The sequence below is a fragment of the Eschscholzia californica genome, unplaced genomic scaffold (genome assembly GCF_041429995.1).
Source record: "Eschscholzia californica isolate CP2 unplaced genomic scaffold, dmEscCali1.0.p SCAF_1, whole genome shotgun sequence".
NCBI lineage: Eukaryota > Viridiplantae > Streptophyta > Magnoliopsida > Ranunculales > Papaveraceae > Eschscholzia > Eschscholzia californica.
Window position 1 is genome coordinate 30,964,485 of NW_028238198.1, and position 17,285 is coordinate 30,981,769.

Here is a 17,285-nt window from a genome sequence, read left to right on the forward strand (position 1 = left end):
ACTTATTTCTATTAATTTCTCTAATTTTTATTTCAAATTTAAAAACATATTACATGCTTACGAATAGTAATTTCCTAAACTTGAAATACTAAATAGACAACTATCAACATCTCTATTTACTTGGTTGGTTATAGTTCTTTATCAACCCCTTTTCCTTGACCTTCAACAAAAAAAAAAAAAAAAAAAAAAAAACCTTTTCCTTGACAATATCCTTGCTCTAGCAAATCATCTCTAAAAACTGAAATGTCTGATTCCTCTTCTTTATTCATTGGTAGAAATATTTAATCTCAGTGTTCATGGTAGGAGTGCCTGTTGTAAGTAGGACACCAGAAACAATGAATGGATTCTCTATCCATTTGGTAGTAGTTGAAATTGATCAAAGAACTTGTTTTATTCCTTGATGGATTACAAAAGAAATATAAGACTCTATTTATAGAGTTACAATACTACTAACTTTACTATTTTCTAATATTTTACTAGTTTCTCAATAGTTTATACTAATATATTTACTAGTTCCTAATTCTTACTAGTTTCAAATATTTGATATTTCCTAATATCTATTATATGGGATATCTTAATATATAGAAAATATATTTCAACACTCCCCCTCAAGTTGGTGCATAGAAATCGCACATGCCCAACTTGTCTACCATTTTCGAAAATATTCGACTTGAAACTGCTTTAGTAAGAACATCAACCAATTGATCTCCAGATCGGACCTTTGGTAACTCTACAATGTTGTCTTCCAACTTTTCTTTAATAAAACATCGATCTACCTCAACATGCTTTGTGCGGTCGTGCTGGACTGGATTGTGAGCAATATCACATGCTGCTTTATTGTCACAATATAATGAGTTAATTCCTATATGGCCCACTACTTTGTGACCAGCTTCCTTTATGACCCCCAAATTTCTGTAAATTCAAATGTGACCCCCTATTTTCATGGAAATGTCATAACTACCCTTCCCATTAATATATTTTCAAAATAAAATTAAAAACAAAAACCTAAATTCCACCTCACTTCCCTCTCCACCACTCATCTCTCTCCACGTCACCTCTCTATCCAACTCACCTCTCTCTCTCTCTCTCTCTCTCTCTCTCTCCAAGTCAGCATTCTCATCAAGGTCGCCGGATTTTCCGGCCGGCGACCTTCAAACTTCAACAGAACATACCAGATCTGTTGAATCTTCAACAGACCAGATTCCGGCGAAGGGAAACCCCCTTCGTCGGAATTTTTAGAGAGAGAGAGATGAGTGAATTTTTTTTTTTTTTTTAAAGTTAGTGCTGCTTGGAGAGAAAGAGAGAGGTGAGTGAAAAAAAAAAAAATTTAAGTTTGAAGGTCGCCGGCGTGTAGAGAGATGAGTGGTGGAGAGGGAAGTGAGGTGAAATTTAGGTTTTTGTTTTTAATTTTATTTTGAAAATATATTAATGGGAAGGGTAGTTATGACATTTCCATGAAAATATGGGGCCATATTTGAATTTACAAAAATTTGGGGGCCATAAAGGAAGTTGGTCACAAAGTAGGGGGCCATATAGGAATTAACTCCAATATAATTGAATTGGTCTTTCAGAAGGATATCCTAAATCATCCAACAGGAGTCTTAACCACAACGCTTCACATATGCCATCAACCATTCCTCTAAATTCAGACTCTGCACTTGAACGTGCAACAACGTTCTGTTTTTTACTTCCCCATGTAACAAGATTTCCGCCAACAAAGGTAAAATATCCTGCAGTTGATCGCCTACAATTTACTTCCCCGATCCAATCTGCATCAGTATATACATCAATAGTTCGACAACTTTAATCCTTCTTCGACAGGTGTATCAATCGGCTCACACGCTAACATACCCACCTCATGTAACAAATCTAAAGTATACTTTCTTTGGGATAAGAAAATTCCATTACTAGATCGAGATACTTCAATTCCAAGAAAGTATTTCAATAGACCAAGGTCTTTCATCTCAAACTCTTTAGATAAGTAATTCTGTAAAGTCTTTCGTTCTTCAGGATCATCCCCAGTAACCACCATGTCTTCAACATATACAATAAGTGCTGTGAGTTTTCCTTTCTGCCTTTTTGTAATAAGGTATGGTCAGAATTGCTTTGGTGATAACCGAATTCCTTCATAGCCTTTGTAAACCTTCCAAACCACGCTCTTGCTGATTGTTTTAATCCATACAATGACTTTTTCAATCTACATACCTTCTGGTTATGTATTTGTGGTATCTTGCATCCCGGTGGAAGGTCCATATAGACTTCTTCTAATAGTTCCCCATGCAAAAAAGCATTCTTTACATCAAATTGTTGTAGTGGCCGATCTAAATTTGCTGCTAACGATAACAAGACGCGAACAGTGTTGATTTTTGTAATTGGAGCGAATGTCTCTGTGTAATCGACTCCATAAGTTTGAGTGTAGCCTTTTGCCACTAGTCTCGCTTTGTAACGTTCAATTGTACCATCTGCTTTATACTTCACTGAATAAATCCACCGACATCCCACTGGATTTTTATCTTCTGGACGATCAACTAGCTCCCAAGTGTCATTCTTTTGTAAGGATTTCATCTCCTCATTCATAGCTGCTTTCCATTTTGAATCAGATATGGCTTCCTATACATTGTTAGGAATATATACAGTAGATAATTGATTTACAAACGACTTATTTGATTCTGACAACCGATGATCTGACACATACTGACTCATAGGATATTTGACTCTACTAGACAGCTCAGGTTCATATGTCGGTTCAGGAATACTTCTGGTTTGACGCGACGGTAATATTTTCTTAGGTGGTTCGGAAGGTGCTTCAGGAACATCCTCGACAACTGATTGGTTTGGTGTATTACTAACCCTTCATTCAACGACTTCAATTGGAGGTGAATCCGCAATTTGTTCAACGACTTCAATTGGAGGTGAATTCACAATTTGTTCAACGATTTCATTAACACTTTCTTCCATTACCGATTCAGGTGTTGGTAATTCTGGAATTTCAATTTCAACTTCACTTATTTCTTCAGGAATCAAATTTACTTCAATATTAGATCCAATTTTGTTCTCTTCTACATGATTATCCGTTTCTTCATAATCAAGAGCCAGAACTTCCTGCTTAGTTTTCTCCCCCTGAAGTTCAGACTCAGGTGAAAAATACTTAGAATCTTTATGAAAGATAACATCCGATGTAACAAACATTCGTTTAGTTGGAGGATGATAACATTTGTACCCTTTCTGATTTGCACCGTACCCTACCAATACACATCTTAATGCCCTTGGAGTTAATTTTGTACGTTGGTGCTCATGAAGATGAACAAATGCTACACACCCAAAGACACGGGGAGGTAAATTTGAAACTGTATGAGAAGTTGTAACATCCGATAGAGTTTGAAAAGGAGTCTTAAACTCAATAGTACTAGATGGTACTCTATTAATTAAATAGGTTGCATCAAGAAGTGCTTCTCCCCAATAAGATAATGACATATGTGCTTCGATCAACATAGCCCTGATAACTTCTAATAAGTGACGATTCTTTCTTTCAGCGATCCCATTTTGTTGAGGGGTATTTGGACAAGTAGTTTGATGAACAATATCATGAGAAACCAAATAAGTTTGAAGTTCATGATCCATATATTCTCCTCCGTTGTCACTACGAAGTATCTGAACATTTGCGTTGTACTAAGTACTAAACAGTTTATGAACCTTCTGGAACAATAACTTTACATCACTTTTAGATTTCATCAAACACATCCAAGTCATCCTAGTACAATCATCAATAAAGGTAACAAACCACCGTGCCCCACCCAAAGTAAGAACCTTAGATGGACCCCAGACATCGGAATGTAAGATCATAAAAGGAGTTGAACTTTTATTTAAATTTAACGGAAACGATGCACGATGACTTTTTGCAAGTGCACAAACATCACATTGAAAACTTGAAACATTGCATTTAATAAATAGCGATGGAAATAATTTCTTAAGGTAACCAAAGGAGGCGTGCCCCAGACGGCGATGCCATAACCATATTTCATCTTTATTTTTTATTTCAGAATTGTTCACTACTAATGCCTGACGCAATTTATTAGAGCTTTCAGATATTAAATCCAAGTAATACAACTTTCCTCGCCTAACACCATAACCAATTGTTTGCCTTGTCTGGATGTCCTTAAAAACACAAAATTCAGGCCAAAAGATGACAACACAAAACAGAGTGCTGGTTATTTGAGACACTGATAATAAATTATGATCTAAAGATGGGACAACCAAAACAGAGTCTAAGTTCAATGTGTTCGTTAGAGTTATAGGTCCTTCCCCTACAACAGGGGCTGAGGTGCCATTGGCAGTAGAGACATATTTATGTGAAGATTGGTTTATGGTTGAGACTTGTCTAGAATCAAAAGTCATATGATCTGTAGCACCAGAATCAATTATCCAAGTACTATTCGAAAATTTTGTAGACATATTTAAAGTCTTGCCTACATTACCTGTAGTGGCTACCGTCGATGAAGCTTGCTTAACAGTGTGATCTACAAGGGTCTTCTTAGAGTTTTCTTTCGATTATGATCCCACCGTTCTGGATAGCCTAATAGTTCATAACAATGACTTTTGGTATGACCAATTTTGTTGCAGTGAGTACACTTATAAGTAATTTTGTCAGATTGACCAACAACTTTAGCAAAATTTGAATTTTGCCTTATTGAGAGTCATTATTGCGGAAACATCAATTGCCCTTCACTTTAGCTAAACCGGAAAAACAAGATGAAGATGAAAGACTCTTCTCTTTCAATCAATATAAATTCCCAAACAAAAATATAAGACTTTTGACTTTGGTACCAAGTTGAAATTGATCAAAGAACTTGTTTTATTCCTTGATGGATTACAAAAGAAATATAAGATTCTATTTATAGAGTTACAATACTACTAACTTTACTAGTTTCTAATATTTTACTAGTTTCTTAATAGTTTATACTAATATATTTACTAGTTCCTAATTCTGACTAGTTTCTAATATTTGATATTTCCTAATATCTATTATATGGGATATCTTAATATATAGAAATATATTTCAACAAGTTGAAGTCGATATGTTACCTTCCTTACTCGTTCCATCACTTGTTGGCCGACAATTCGTTATTACCACATCTGACTGTAGACATCAATTTACAAGGTTGTAACTTACGACCCACAAACACTCCTGCTTGAAACTCCACCTCTCGTCTTCCTTGATCAGCTTGTTTCATCTTATTTTATGTAGTTCTAAAGTTTCTTTGTAGCTTTCTCAATACCCAAGTACATTGTAGCAATTATTTAGTTGAATCCACTTTAGCTTCACCATATATACACACACACACACACATATATATATATATATATATATATATATATATATATATATGACCAAATACGGAGGCGATATACCATATAAAGCATCAAAAGAAGTTGTCCGAGTGGGTGTGGAATAAAATGTGTTATACCATTACTCCACCCACGGTAACCACATGACCCACTCTTTTGGTCTATTATTCGTAAAACAAGGTGGGAATGCGTCTAAACATCGGTTCTCTACCTCAGTTTGTCCGTCAATTTGAGGATGATACCGAACTCATATTTAGTTTTCTTCCTTGCAGCAGAAACGCCAAAAATTTCTAATGAACACGACATCTCTATCTGAAACAATTGACTGTGATCCCATGGAATTTTACGACATTCTCAAAAAATGATTGGGTCATTGATGCAGCCATGTATGGATGTTGAGCTATAAAATGATCATATTTTGTAAATTAGTCAGTCACAATGAGGATTCCCGACTTACCTTTCGATTTTTGGGATCGGTCGATAAAATCCATCAATACATCCGCCCATACTGTTGTCAGTATTGACAGTAGCTCCAACAATCCCACCGGTGATAAGGTACATATTATGCTTATTGCGTTTACATATCCTACATTGCATTATGAATTCCCGAATTTCACTACGTGTGTAGACCCATAAAATAGTTTTAAAGATATGTTTCACTGTTTTGAAATACCCGAGGGGCTTTCCAATGAAGATGCATGAAACTCATCCATGAATAATTCCTTACATTGTGAGCACGGACTAATAAATAACTGATGTTCTCGATAATATAACAACTGTAAGCACTGTTTTTATTCAATAACCTAGTCGTACCCCAATAATTTGGCTAGCCATTTTTGTTATAAAGGCGTCGTATCACGCGCATAAGAAATACTTTAGGATTTGTTGATCTGTTCGAACAATAAAACACCGCCCAAGCAGATAAGTTTTCCACTTAGTGATTGAGTGACAATGCTCCTAGCTCTTTTCGTACGTTGATAACTCCAAATGTCTAGACCCTAGTACTTTACTAGTGAAGAAAATTGGAGCATTGGACGACTTTCTTGCACGAGTATTGTCATATTTCGGTCCAAGATGCATCTCTTTCAATTATGAATTCTTTAGAAAAGTTTGGCAACATTATTAATAAAACTCTAGATATGTTCAATTAGAAAAAGTCCTCGTAAATTTGAATGTAGAAACCTCCAGATCTGTTAAAACAATATTCATTATCAATTTTTGTTCCATCAGCAAGGTTGCAACATCTTCGCAAACAAGATTTCTCAAGTAACCTCTCTTTCTTAACTCTGGAAAAAAGTATTGTTAATCATCTTTTTTTTTTTTTTTTTTACAGATCCAAGCTCATTAAAGATTCCCTTCTTTTAGATTAGAGTTAATTCCTATTTGGCTTCCTACTTTGTGACCAGCTTCTTTTATGGCCTCCTGTTTTCCGTAAATTCAAATAGGACCCCCTTTTTTAACGTAAATGCCAGAACTACCCTTCTTGTAAATATTTTTTCAAAATAAAATTAAATAAAAAACATGAATTTCCACCTCACCTCTCTCTCTCTACACCTCACCTCTCTCTCTCTACACCTCACCTCTCTCTCTCTACACCTTACATCTCTCTACAACTCACCTCTCTCTCTTTCTCCAAGTCACCTGTCTCTTCACCGACGAAGGTCGCCGGCCGGAAAAATTTTCGGCTGGCGACCTCCAAACATGAAAAAAATCTCTCATTTCTCTCTAAACACTCCGGCGAAGGGAACCCTTCGCCGGAGGTAGGTCTATTGAAGAACAGGGGTTTTAAAACTCACGCACAAATTTGCATAATTGTCTTCATGGATGTGTCTATAACCACCCCGTCATTTTACTCTTAAGCTTCATTCTCCATTTCGTGGCACATGAATCGAGACAGTATGAGGGTGTGGGGCAATTCGAAGCGTCTCACGGACTGGGGCAGTCTGAAGGTGTGGGACAGTCCAAACTTTCAACTGCTCGATGGACACGAAAAGTAAAAAAGATGAGGCACCCTTAAAGACAGTCTTTTCTTCATGGAGTAAATTGTTTTTAGAGTAGAGTATTTTGGTAGTTGACACTTGACACAGTGATAAAAAGAAGAAAATAATTCAGTGTGATCACAAGGGTAGATCGGACAAAGTCAATATTTGAGTTGCAAACTTTCAACTGCTTGATGGAGAAGTTTTCAAATTTCCAAGGGCTACCCTACTCCACAGAGAAGAGAGAGAAAGTGGTGGCCTGGTGAGTGGCCTTCAATCACATTATCCAACCAATCATTGCCTTTCCTTTACTTGGACCCTAAAATATCTTCTTCTCTACCTAGATTTTTTTCTTAGCCAAAAAAAAACTATAGGCTGTGTTTGATTGACCATTTTTTTAGAAAATAGAAACAATTTCTACCATTCTAAAAAAATTCTATTGGAAGTCAAATTCTTCCCAAAGGCCAATATTAGGGTTCGTTTGAAAAGATTTTAACCAAAATTTGATACCAGACATCAAAATTGTCCATGGGTTTTGATTTTGCTCATAAAATATGGAAAGCTTCTTTTGACTAATGACCTACTCCCTTTTTTCGAAAATGCAATTTTAGGGTTTAGGATTATGATGATACATAAAGGATTGATGAGACATTTACAAGTAACACAGGTCAGGTCCCATTCCTATTTATTCATTTCCCCTTTTCTCTCAACCTCATTAGGACATCACTTATTAAAGGCAAAATAGTACAATCATGTCATATTGTCATCTCAATTGAATTTTAGGTAAGTTTTTATTTGGATGGCCTCATATTACCAACTAGTCAATGCAATTTCTACTGGGCCGGGCTAAGATGGCCCATTTCAGTATTAATTGGGCTGGCTTCTGTCGCCTTCCGATTTGGAGTGGACCCAAAAACCGAACCCATCTGAGCTAAGTGTTGGATGCTCGGGTCGCTAATAGAGCAAGTGCTCAAGCAGTTGTTCGACATGAAGTAAGATAAACAATTTAAAGTTGCATTGGAGGTTCATAGAGAGAAATGAAGTAGAGGAAGAATAAATACCGTGTCATTTTACCAATACAATATCAGTCTATGTTCTTCAAATATATACAAGTTCTTCGTTTTTGTTTAGTTTCAATCGAATACAATTACGAAACTTCATGTTGAATCTTAACATCCTGTAAAGACGAAAAACTAGATGTCCCAGAAGAAAGAATGGAAGTGGAAATGGGATTCTGAAAGGTTGCAGATGTCAAAAGCTTTGAATCGATCATCGTCGACCCACCTTAATCTGAAGTTTACTCATTCCAACATCAAGTTTTCCTAGACTTAACTCTTTTTTATCCTCAGTTGGGGCTGAATTTCTGATCTTCAGCCATGGATGTTGCAAGCATTGTTCTGCAGTTGGTCGATTCTCAGGTGCAAAGTCAAGAAGAGGAGAGAGAAACTCAGCAAACTCACAAGCATCAGATTCCTGAAAGTTGTGCTTTTCTACAAGAAACCTCTGTAACGGCCAGAACTTCAGTCGCCGGATCCTCTTCAGTCCTCCATATCTATCAAAGAATTGTTTTGATCGAGACCCACCAATCGCGATCTGTTCACATGAAAGAGGAGAGTTAGAGGTATTAGATAAGTTGAATGAGCAAATAGAGAGATGTAAAATTCTCTCACCTTTCTAGGCATCTTTCCTAAGATTTCCATCATTTGAGCAAGGTGATCCTAGAAAACAGAAAAAAACCCATCAGGCTCATCACGACGAATCAGTGTTCTTTGGGTAATCTTCATCAAGAACATGTCAGTTTTCAGAATAGTCGAAGAGAATTTCTATCATAATATAGAAGAACATCAAGCGAAATTTTTTTTATCAACCTACACTAAAAATGGGTAAAAGAATTGGTTCACGAAAAAATCGTACAAAGTTAAGTGCTCCACAAAATGATGTCCTATAGTTGGCGTAATCCCACGCCAACTGGGCACGTGACTTTGCAAAGTAGACAAGTCTTATGGTCAATCCTTTCCTTGCAAGCCGGTTTTCACGTAGGACTTCATAACTTAGCCTCTAGCTCTGGCATTGAGGGGAGGTATTAGCATTATCCCACGTTCCCACTTCGCTTCGGCATTGGAATTTGAGAAGTAAATAACTCTTGGGCGATCTTTTCCTAGTAAACCGGTACTCAAGGAGACTTGGGCCAAATGTGCTTCTAACACCATCTTTAGGTAGAGGTATGTGACATTAGAAAATGAAATTGGAAACAAAAAGCAAATTTAAGAAATCCTACCTCGTCATCAGTAAAACCTTCGCCACAAGTAGGAGCGAAAAGAACCTCGCCAGTAGCAAGCTCAAAGGCAATGCAAGCAAAAGACCACATATCAGCAGAAACTGAAAAACCAGCTCCAAGAATAACTTCAGGAGCTCTATACTGTCTTGTCTGAATTTCTTCTTGGAATGGCTTATCAACCCAACACGCATTTCCAAAATCGACAACCTTGCACGTTAGATCAATTCCATCCAAGGATCTCTCTCGTTTTCGAATCCCTCCCATTGAAGATCGTCTTACTGAAATCTTAGCTACTGCACTCCTTGCTCTCCTCTTTAGTTTCTTCTCATCACTACTTAATACATTGGGACCATTTGCATTTCCTTCGGGCCTCTCAAGAATCGGTGAAATCCCAGATTTAACCGGATCTTTAGACGGATCAATAGTGGAAACTAGTAAAATGTTTTCGGGTTTCAAATCTGAATGGATAATACCTAGCTCTCTATTCAAGTAATCAAGACTAAGTAAAATGTGTGCACAAATCTCTCTAACTGTATTCAACGGGAGACCTCTATAACGATTATATTTCATTAGACGGAGTAAACTATCACCGAGGAATTCAAGAATCATACAAATATGTTGTCCATTAGGTCCTATGTGCTTAAAGTGGTCGTGTAATCGAATAACATACTTGGAATTTGAAGATTTTCCATCAGCTATGGCCGAAAGAATTTCGATCTCGTGGAGAGCAGCTTCGGCAAATTCAGCTGCACTTCTCTGGATTTTAAGAGCTACAAATCTCTGAAAAATGAAGAAAACACAAAATAGAGCAAGAGAGATAAACAAACAGATATTCAATTAAAAGAATATTGATCAATATGGGTAATCAAAAATTACAACTAATAAGGAAATCTGGTCTAAATTATGAGGCAAAAATGAACAAAAATTACACCAAACTAACTGAAAGAACACAAAAAGAATCTATGGATTTGGGTTCCAATTTTGGTATGTGATTAAGATAGAGAGGGATCTAAACATCAACAAGAAATTCACTAGATTAAAGAGATAAAGTTAAAATTGAATTTGGTAAGATCAAATCAAGATAAATAAGAATCAAGTAAAGTATAGAGATTAGAAGAGAGAGAGAAAATGGAATTGAAGAAGAACATACAGAGAAACGGGTATCAAAAGCAAGCCAAACAGTTGAGAAATGACCCCAACCCAACTTTCTTTGAGCAATATATCTTCCACCATTGAATGAATCACCTACTCGAACAGCATGATATCCTCCTTTTCTGTAAGCATCAGTACCTTCATCTTCTTCCTCAGACCCTGAAGTTGAAGACATCTCTCTCTCTTTCTCTGTCTAACTTTGCTTCTTCTGAATCTAAACCAAGCTGAATAGGTAAAAGTGGGCGTTTTGAGTTGAGGGTATGATTCAATTTTGTTTTTTAGAGACAGAAGTGAGAGATGAAGATGAAGTCCTCCTGAACTCTGAAGATGAAGATGAAGCTTTTCACTTTCTCTTTATTTCTTTAATTCTACCCTTACTTTGTTGCTATCTTACGCATGTATTAACCCCTAATAAGACTTTAATTAGTTGGAGAACATTATGAATTTTAATTATTTTCTTAATAAGTTTGATTAGGTTTTAGTTGGTACAACTTATACGTTAATACCCTTTCCAAATACTAACTGATTAAACTACAAGTCAAAACAATCACAACCCCAATAAATTGCTCCAAACAAGTTGGTCATTATTTATCTAGAATCTAGGTGGATGGCTAGATTTCGCCCTAACAGAATTAGAGAAAGAGAGAGGATGAAATTTGATCGTCCCCATAAGATATCAGTTCTAATCTGTTTTTAGTGCATTTTGTCATTTTTGAACCAATTAACGACGTCAACATTATTAAGACAAAAAATCCAATTTCTATGAAGTTTCATTGTTTTCGATCTACTCTCACTTAGAATGACAATTTTGATGGAGAATTCTAAGAAAATTCTAAATGTACAAATGTTTTAATTCTTCTTAGAATGGGTAGAGGAAAACACAGTTTCAAATACTCCCCATACCCACCATCTCAAAGAAGATTACAAAACAAGCATTCATTTTTTTGTATATTGGTATCATGTCCACTCACTTTACAAGTGATTTACATGGTATCCACCTAACATTGCTTATTTTCCATGATAATAAAATACTCCTATAATTAACTTTTTTTTTGGACCTTTTAGCACTATATATCACAGAAACTGAGGCTGTACAGACAGGTCACTGTATGTAATTCTGTACACTTACACCTCTGGCATGCAAGACTTGTCTCGATGCGGTTAGTTATTTGGTCTTTCTAGAATTTAATCGCCACGAAGAACTCTATTGACCCTAAATTGATAGTGGCAGGTTCATTTCGTTCTCATGTGAAAGGTGTACTTGTACACATCAAGCGGCCCATCTATACGTCTAGCATAAGCATCCTCATAGAAACAAGTTATTTGGGGATAAACCTTTACATTCAAATAAGAATCTTGGTCGGAGTTCATCCCTAAGAACCCTAGATTGTTGGTTTCGTTTGTCTCTCAAGTGCAGAGAGAGAGAGAGACGAGCAATGGTGGTGGTGGAGCGAGAATTGTGGGATTCTAGCGAGGTGCAATCCTTAGAAGTGCAAAACTCCAGCCAAAATTGGGGAAGAATATGTAACACTCAAATGAGAAAAAATCAAGTGAAAAAAAGTGTGTAGGACACTTTTTATGTGTCTATTCAAAATTATCCTTTCGGTACAAATCTCAGAGAGAAGCCAAGTATAAATTTCACATACATATTCTAATCAAATGAGAAAAATCCGACGGCAAAATTGTAGTAAAAAAGCCATGATAACAGTACATATCTGAAACTACTTCCTCCAAGTACCATTGAAGAACTCAAGTTCTCTCCGTGAAGTCATTGGCCTTGTAAAACTCAAGATCATACAGCACGAACCATTAAAGCACAAACAGTTGTGGATTTTGTCATACCGTATATCTCGCCCTTGAGAATTTATGACAGATTGTGATCAAATGTTATCAAGGATTGTCACTCTTTTGTAACAGCCATATCATTCTTCAGTTCAGCATGAGCAGAGAGAATCAAAGATCGCATATTTGCTATTTCTACAAGTGTCTCAAGAGCTGCAGGTTAAAAGGAATCAACAAATAGGTCACACATGGATCATAATTGTTTTGTTCCCAAAGTAATGGATTGAACAAAATGAATAAATGCCCAAAAACCATTTTTATAGGTGGGTATCTTCCTCCGGTCATTTGTTGACCCCTTCCCAGATTTACGAGTTCTACAGACATCTTTCATTCTTAATCAGATATTTATGGGTTGTCGCATATCTGCCACGTCATGGAGATTGCAGGCACAGTTGTGGCATGTCTGCCACGCCATGGAGCTGCAGACACGGCCTACTAAAGGGTTGCGACTTCCATGGCCAGATACATGTCTAGCAATGGGCTGGCTATGGCCGTGGTGGGGCAGATCCTCTTGGCCTGCTCAAAAAAGCTTATAGGATCTAGATCTGGTTTTGGAGTTGAGATAACCCCTCCCAACTTCTTCCAACATCAACTCAATTTGACCCCCAAATTGGGTTCCATTTTGGGACAAATCGGTCCAAACGAGTTGTGCAGTCTCACTGGTCCAATACTATCACTAACTGGCTACATAGATGTGATTTTTGGGCATCAAAATCATTCATGGTCATGGGTGGTTGCTATTCTGAAAAAAATATTATTGGTTGCACAGCAAAAAGGGTTTAGAAGCAGGTAAAAGAAAAACAAAATTCTTAACAAATCATTTTTTACTATCGATTTTCGTGAAGAGGACGAAGTGATGTATTTTAACCTGTCTCAAATGAAAGCTGAGCAGCACGAAGCTTGGGAGACACCAAAGTACCAAAAACTGATAATGATTTGGATCTCTCTTTCCCGACCTAAGAAAACAAGTGAAACAAAATAACCAGATTATAATAACCGACATTTTGCACTTCTCTTTCTTCCTTGAATCATATCTTATCTATTTTAGTTGAGTTAGAAATGTCTTTCTTTCAAGGACTTTAACAGATCACTTACTTGATCATCAACAGTAAGAGAAGACACATTGCTTGTCAATTGCTCCTCGTCGGCTTCTGGGGTTTAAGAAACAATGCTTGTTAAATATGATGCGAACTGATAACGTTATCTTTAATCCTAGGTATACTATAAATGGTTTTGGTTAAATATGATGCGAATAGATCTCTTTCTCTTATCATCAAGGTTTAAAGTTTACTAAACAGGTATTCTGAAATTCATAAACATGGCTAGAAAGGTTATGTTTATACCAGAAACTTGTGAAGTGCCACGACGCCGTAGTTGTGGTACATTGGCTTTCTTATCCGACTCATTTTCATCGTTTTCTACTTTCCGAGGAGAATTGTTTTCTCGAGATGAAGCCCATTTACATAGGGTAAAACGTGGTTGCTTCACATCTGTATCTGCATATATAGATCAAGATGTCAAGTAATAGATCTGATTTTGGGTAAAATATAGATTTAACAAGAAAGATACGGGCAAAACATTATGTCACTTATATTTTCCTCGGGTTTTCCACTGTGTAACTGCCTCTACTACACTTTTACCTTAGTCCAGACCCATTCAGTTAGTACCATCACCTAGATTACCCTTCTTCTAAAGGCGCACCTTCTATAATACTCTAGGAAAATATTTCCCATCTCTTTTTCCACGGTAGTCTACTTCATTTGCATACTAAAAAAATGGATGTCGAGCAAACCAAAGAAAATCCATACTCATCATATTAGATTAGTGTTTTACATTAAAATATAGTTACGGGTAGTCCAACCGAGGTGAATATTAACTCATATGACTTATTTACACCGCATTTGAACAATGAACCTCCAAATTACATGATCTAATTAATGACAGACATTAGGGTCCATTGATTATTAGTACCGAAGAATGCTCATAAAGCTGGCCAAATACCTCGAGAAGTAGTAATATCATCCACGTCAGTCACTCGCAATGTGGTGGCAGCAGTGTGCAATTTGAGGTCAAATAATGTACTGCTGACACGTGAAGATCCCATTGAATGTCTGGCACTGGCAAGGTCAAGCCATCCCTGTGAAGGGAAAGAATAAAATGCAAAAGTTTGCTCTTTAAACGACTGGAAACCATAAATAATAACAAGGAATATACCAAGTCAAAGATAGAAGAAGATTGAGTATTAGCTTGATCAAATGAGTTGAAGAAATGGTCAATGAGCATAACTGATGTCGCTACATAATCAAGATCATTAACTTAATGATATTGACCATAATCTAATTGTGTTCATTCCTTATCCATGTTAAGCCTACGTGTTTATTCCTTATCCTTGTTCATAGTGAACTGGTGTTTTCTAATATTTTCTTAGTCATGAAACTATGTCCATTCCTCTACTATAACCAAAGCCTATGAGCAAGATTCAAGAGTCTTGTTAAAACTTCTAACTGTTTAACACTTTGAATTGTCAACTCTAATTATTTAGAACGGGAAGCACCAAGTATGTTAAATCTATGGTACCAAATACTTCAAAATAGTTTTGCGCTATTGTAATTTTCGGGGACACACTCTACACTATCTAGCTAACGACGGTTATAAGTTTTTACATGATACATCATTTGAAAAACTGAACTCACCACCCATCCTTGACTAAAACTAACCCATGTTGATCAATATGACTACAATTCTGTTCATAGCGAAAAAACACATAATCTATCTAGTCCAAGACCCTCATCCTCGAAAACGAAAGATTCGGTGCCCTCGAATCTCAAAAAGAGTCCAGCCCAACTCAGACTCAGTTTATTGCCATGTTGAGTTCTGAGGTTGGTAATCTATAAACATCATATAGCATCCTAATTCATGTCATAACAAGTAATAATATATTGTATATCTCTCCTAGAAATTGGAAACCCTAGTTGTTTTTTGACCCCATGAAGCAAAGAAATGAAGTAATTGAACTAGTGAACCCCTTCAACTACCCATCTTAGCTTTTTAACTTTGAAAATCAATTCAATTCTACCCAAAACTACCCATCAGTGCCAAATACCCCCAGAGCCGAAAAATTTTCCAAACAGATGAACTAGGAAATGGCACAAATTTTTCAAAAGATAGACATGAGTAAAATTCAAAAGAAGAATTAACTTAGCCACTCATCAAAATATAATGAATAAATTCATTCAAGTTAATTAATTGGCCGATCTGGGTATGGATGATTTAACAAGAAATGGGGAAAATCGATAAGAAATCAAATCATACCTCGCGAAGTTTTGATGAGAGAGAATCAATCAGGGTTAGATAGTTGTCCATTGAATCCAAAAATTGAAGAGCTTTTGTGTCTTGTTCATCTTCTTTCCCTTTCGATTCTCCATTTTCCCTTCTACTGTTTTGGTCTTCCATCGAGATTCAAGGAGAAGAAGCTGCTAAAAAAAAATACTAGTTCGTGCTAATTAACGGTAAGAGAGGGTTGAGTTTCCAAAATATTGATATTCTTTTTTCCTTTTTTTTCGAGTTAAAACTTTAATTCAATCTCATACATTATGTGGTTTTGAATCTTGTGAGTCTGTTGAGTACTTGAGTACATCCTATGATTTACAAAACTAAATTAAAACGTAAAGCTAAAATAGTACAATATTACAATAATAACAAAATGAAAAGTATGTCACAAAATAAAAAGGTCTAATAGATCACAAATGAGAAGACGTTAAAGGTCTTAAACTTTATTATACTTAAATATATATAGTAACGATGAATCCAGTAGAGGTTGTTAATTGAATGTGAATAAGTTGTTGTTCTTTTGATTTAATAGATGATGTCCAGTCTTCTTTTTGGTATTCTTTCTTTTTCTTCATCATTGTTCTATATGAGCGTGAGTGATATCCAATTGTAATGCCCATTGGATACTGTAGAGAATGGCTAGGCTTTCACATTCTTCCGCATTTTAGCATCGCACCGAGTCCGCTGCTGCTATAATGAAGGTGGACTCTTCATCTCTGATGATACATCCAATACCGGCCGGATCTGTAAAGTTGATAAAAGAGGCGTCGACGTTCAACTTTAAGTATGGTGTCGATGGAGGTCTCCATGTGCGTTGCTTAGTGTTCTTCCTGCTTTTGTTAGTGGTAATCGTCTCAATCTTGAGAGGAGTGATAGTAGCATTATTAATTCTGTCAATAATTTGTCTCGGGCTTTGTTCGTTTGCATTAAAACAATTTTCACACCGAGCTTTCCATATAAACCAAAGGATTTTGGCATATTGGTTAGTGATTTCCTCATTTAGGTCCTTCCATTGTTGGATCCATTGATTGGTGGATCTAATTTGATCTGTTCGAACCTGAAAACGAAACCAGATTGCTTTTGCAAACGTGCATTGAAGCATAACATGATCTAAAGTTTCATTTTCATCACAGTTAATACAAGATTATGAGTTTCCAATGAATTTGCCTATTTTAGCTTTCACAGGTAAGCTATTAGTACAACACTTCCATATAAATAGTTTAACCTGAGGGATAGTATTCATGTTCCATATAAAGAACCAGTCGGTTTGATCCTGCATTTGATTTGTGCTTTCTGTTCTCAAAAAATTATACATAGATTTAATAGAATAGTTACCTGATTTTGTTAACGTCCACGTC

The 17,285-nt window shown here is 36.3% G+C and overlaps 2 protein-coding genes across 2 annotated transcripts; both read right to left on the bottom strand.

Moving 5' to 3' along the window:
- Positions 1–8,368: 8,368 nt before the first annotated feature.
- LOC147566020 (protein kinase dsk1-like) lies at positions 8,369–11,315 on the bottom strand. Its single transcript, XM_086652496.1, has 4 exons — positions 10,754–11,315; positions 9,604–10,383; positions 8,996–9,043; positions 8,369–8,918 (listed from the first exon to the last, which is right to left on the bottom strand). Exons 1-4 carry the CDS (start codon positions 10,928–10,930, stop codon positions 8,595–8,597), a joined length of 1,329 nt encoding a protein of 442 aa, XP_086508622.1. The 5' UTR covers positions 10,931–11,315; the 3' UTR covers positions 8,369–8,594.
- Positions 11,316–12,306: 991 nt separating this feature from the next.
- LOC147566021 (coiled-coil protein) lies at positions 12,307–16,509 on the bottom strand. Its single transcript, XM_086652498.1, has 6 exons — positions 15,910–16,509; positions 14,599–14,734; positions 13,941–14,093; positions 13,693–13,748; positions 13,466–13,553; positions 12,307–12,750 (listed from the first exon to the last, which is right to left on the bottom strand). The coding sequence occupies exons 1-6, from the start codon at positions 16,048–16,050 to the stop codon at positions 12,656–12,658; spliced, it is 669 nt and encodes a 222-aa protein (XP_086508624.1). The 5' UTR covers positions 16,051–16,509; the 3' UTR covers positions 12,307–12,655.
- Positions 16,510–17,285: the final 776 nt, after the last annotated feature.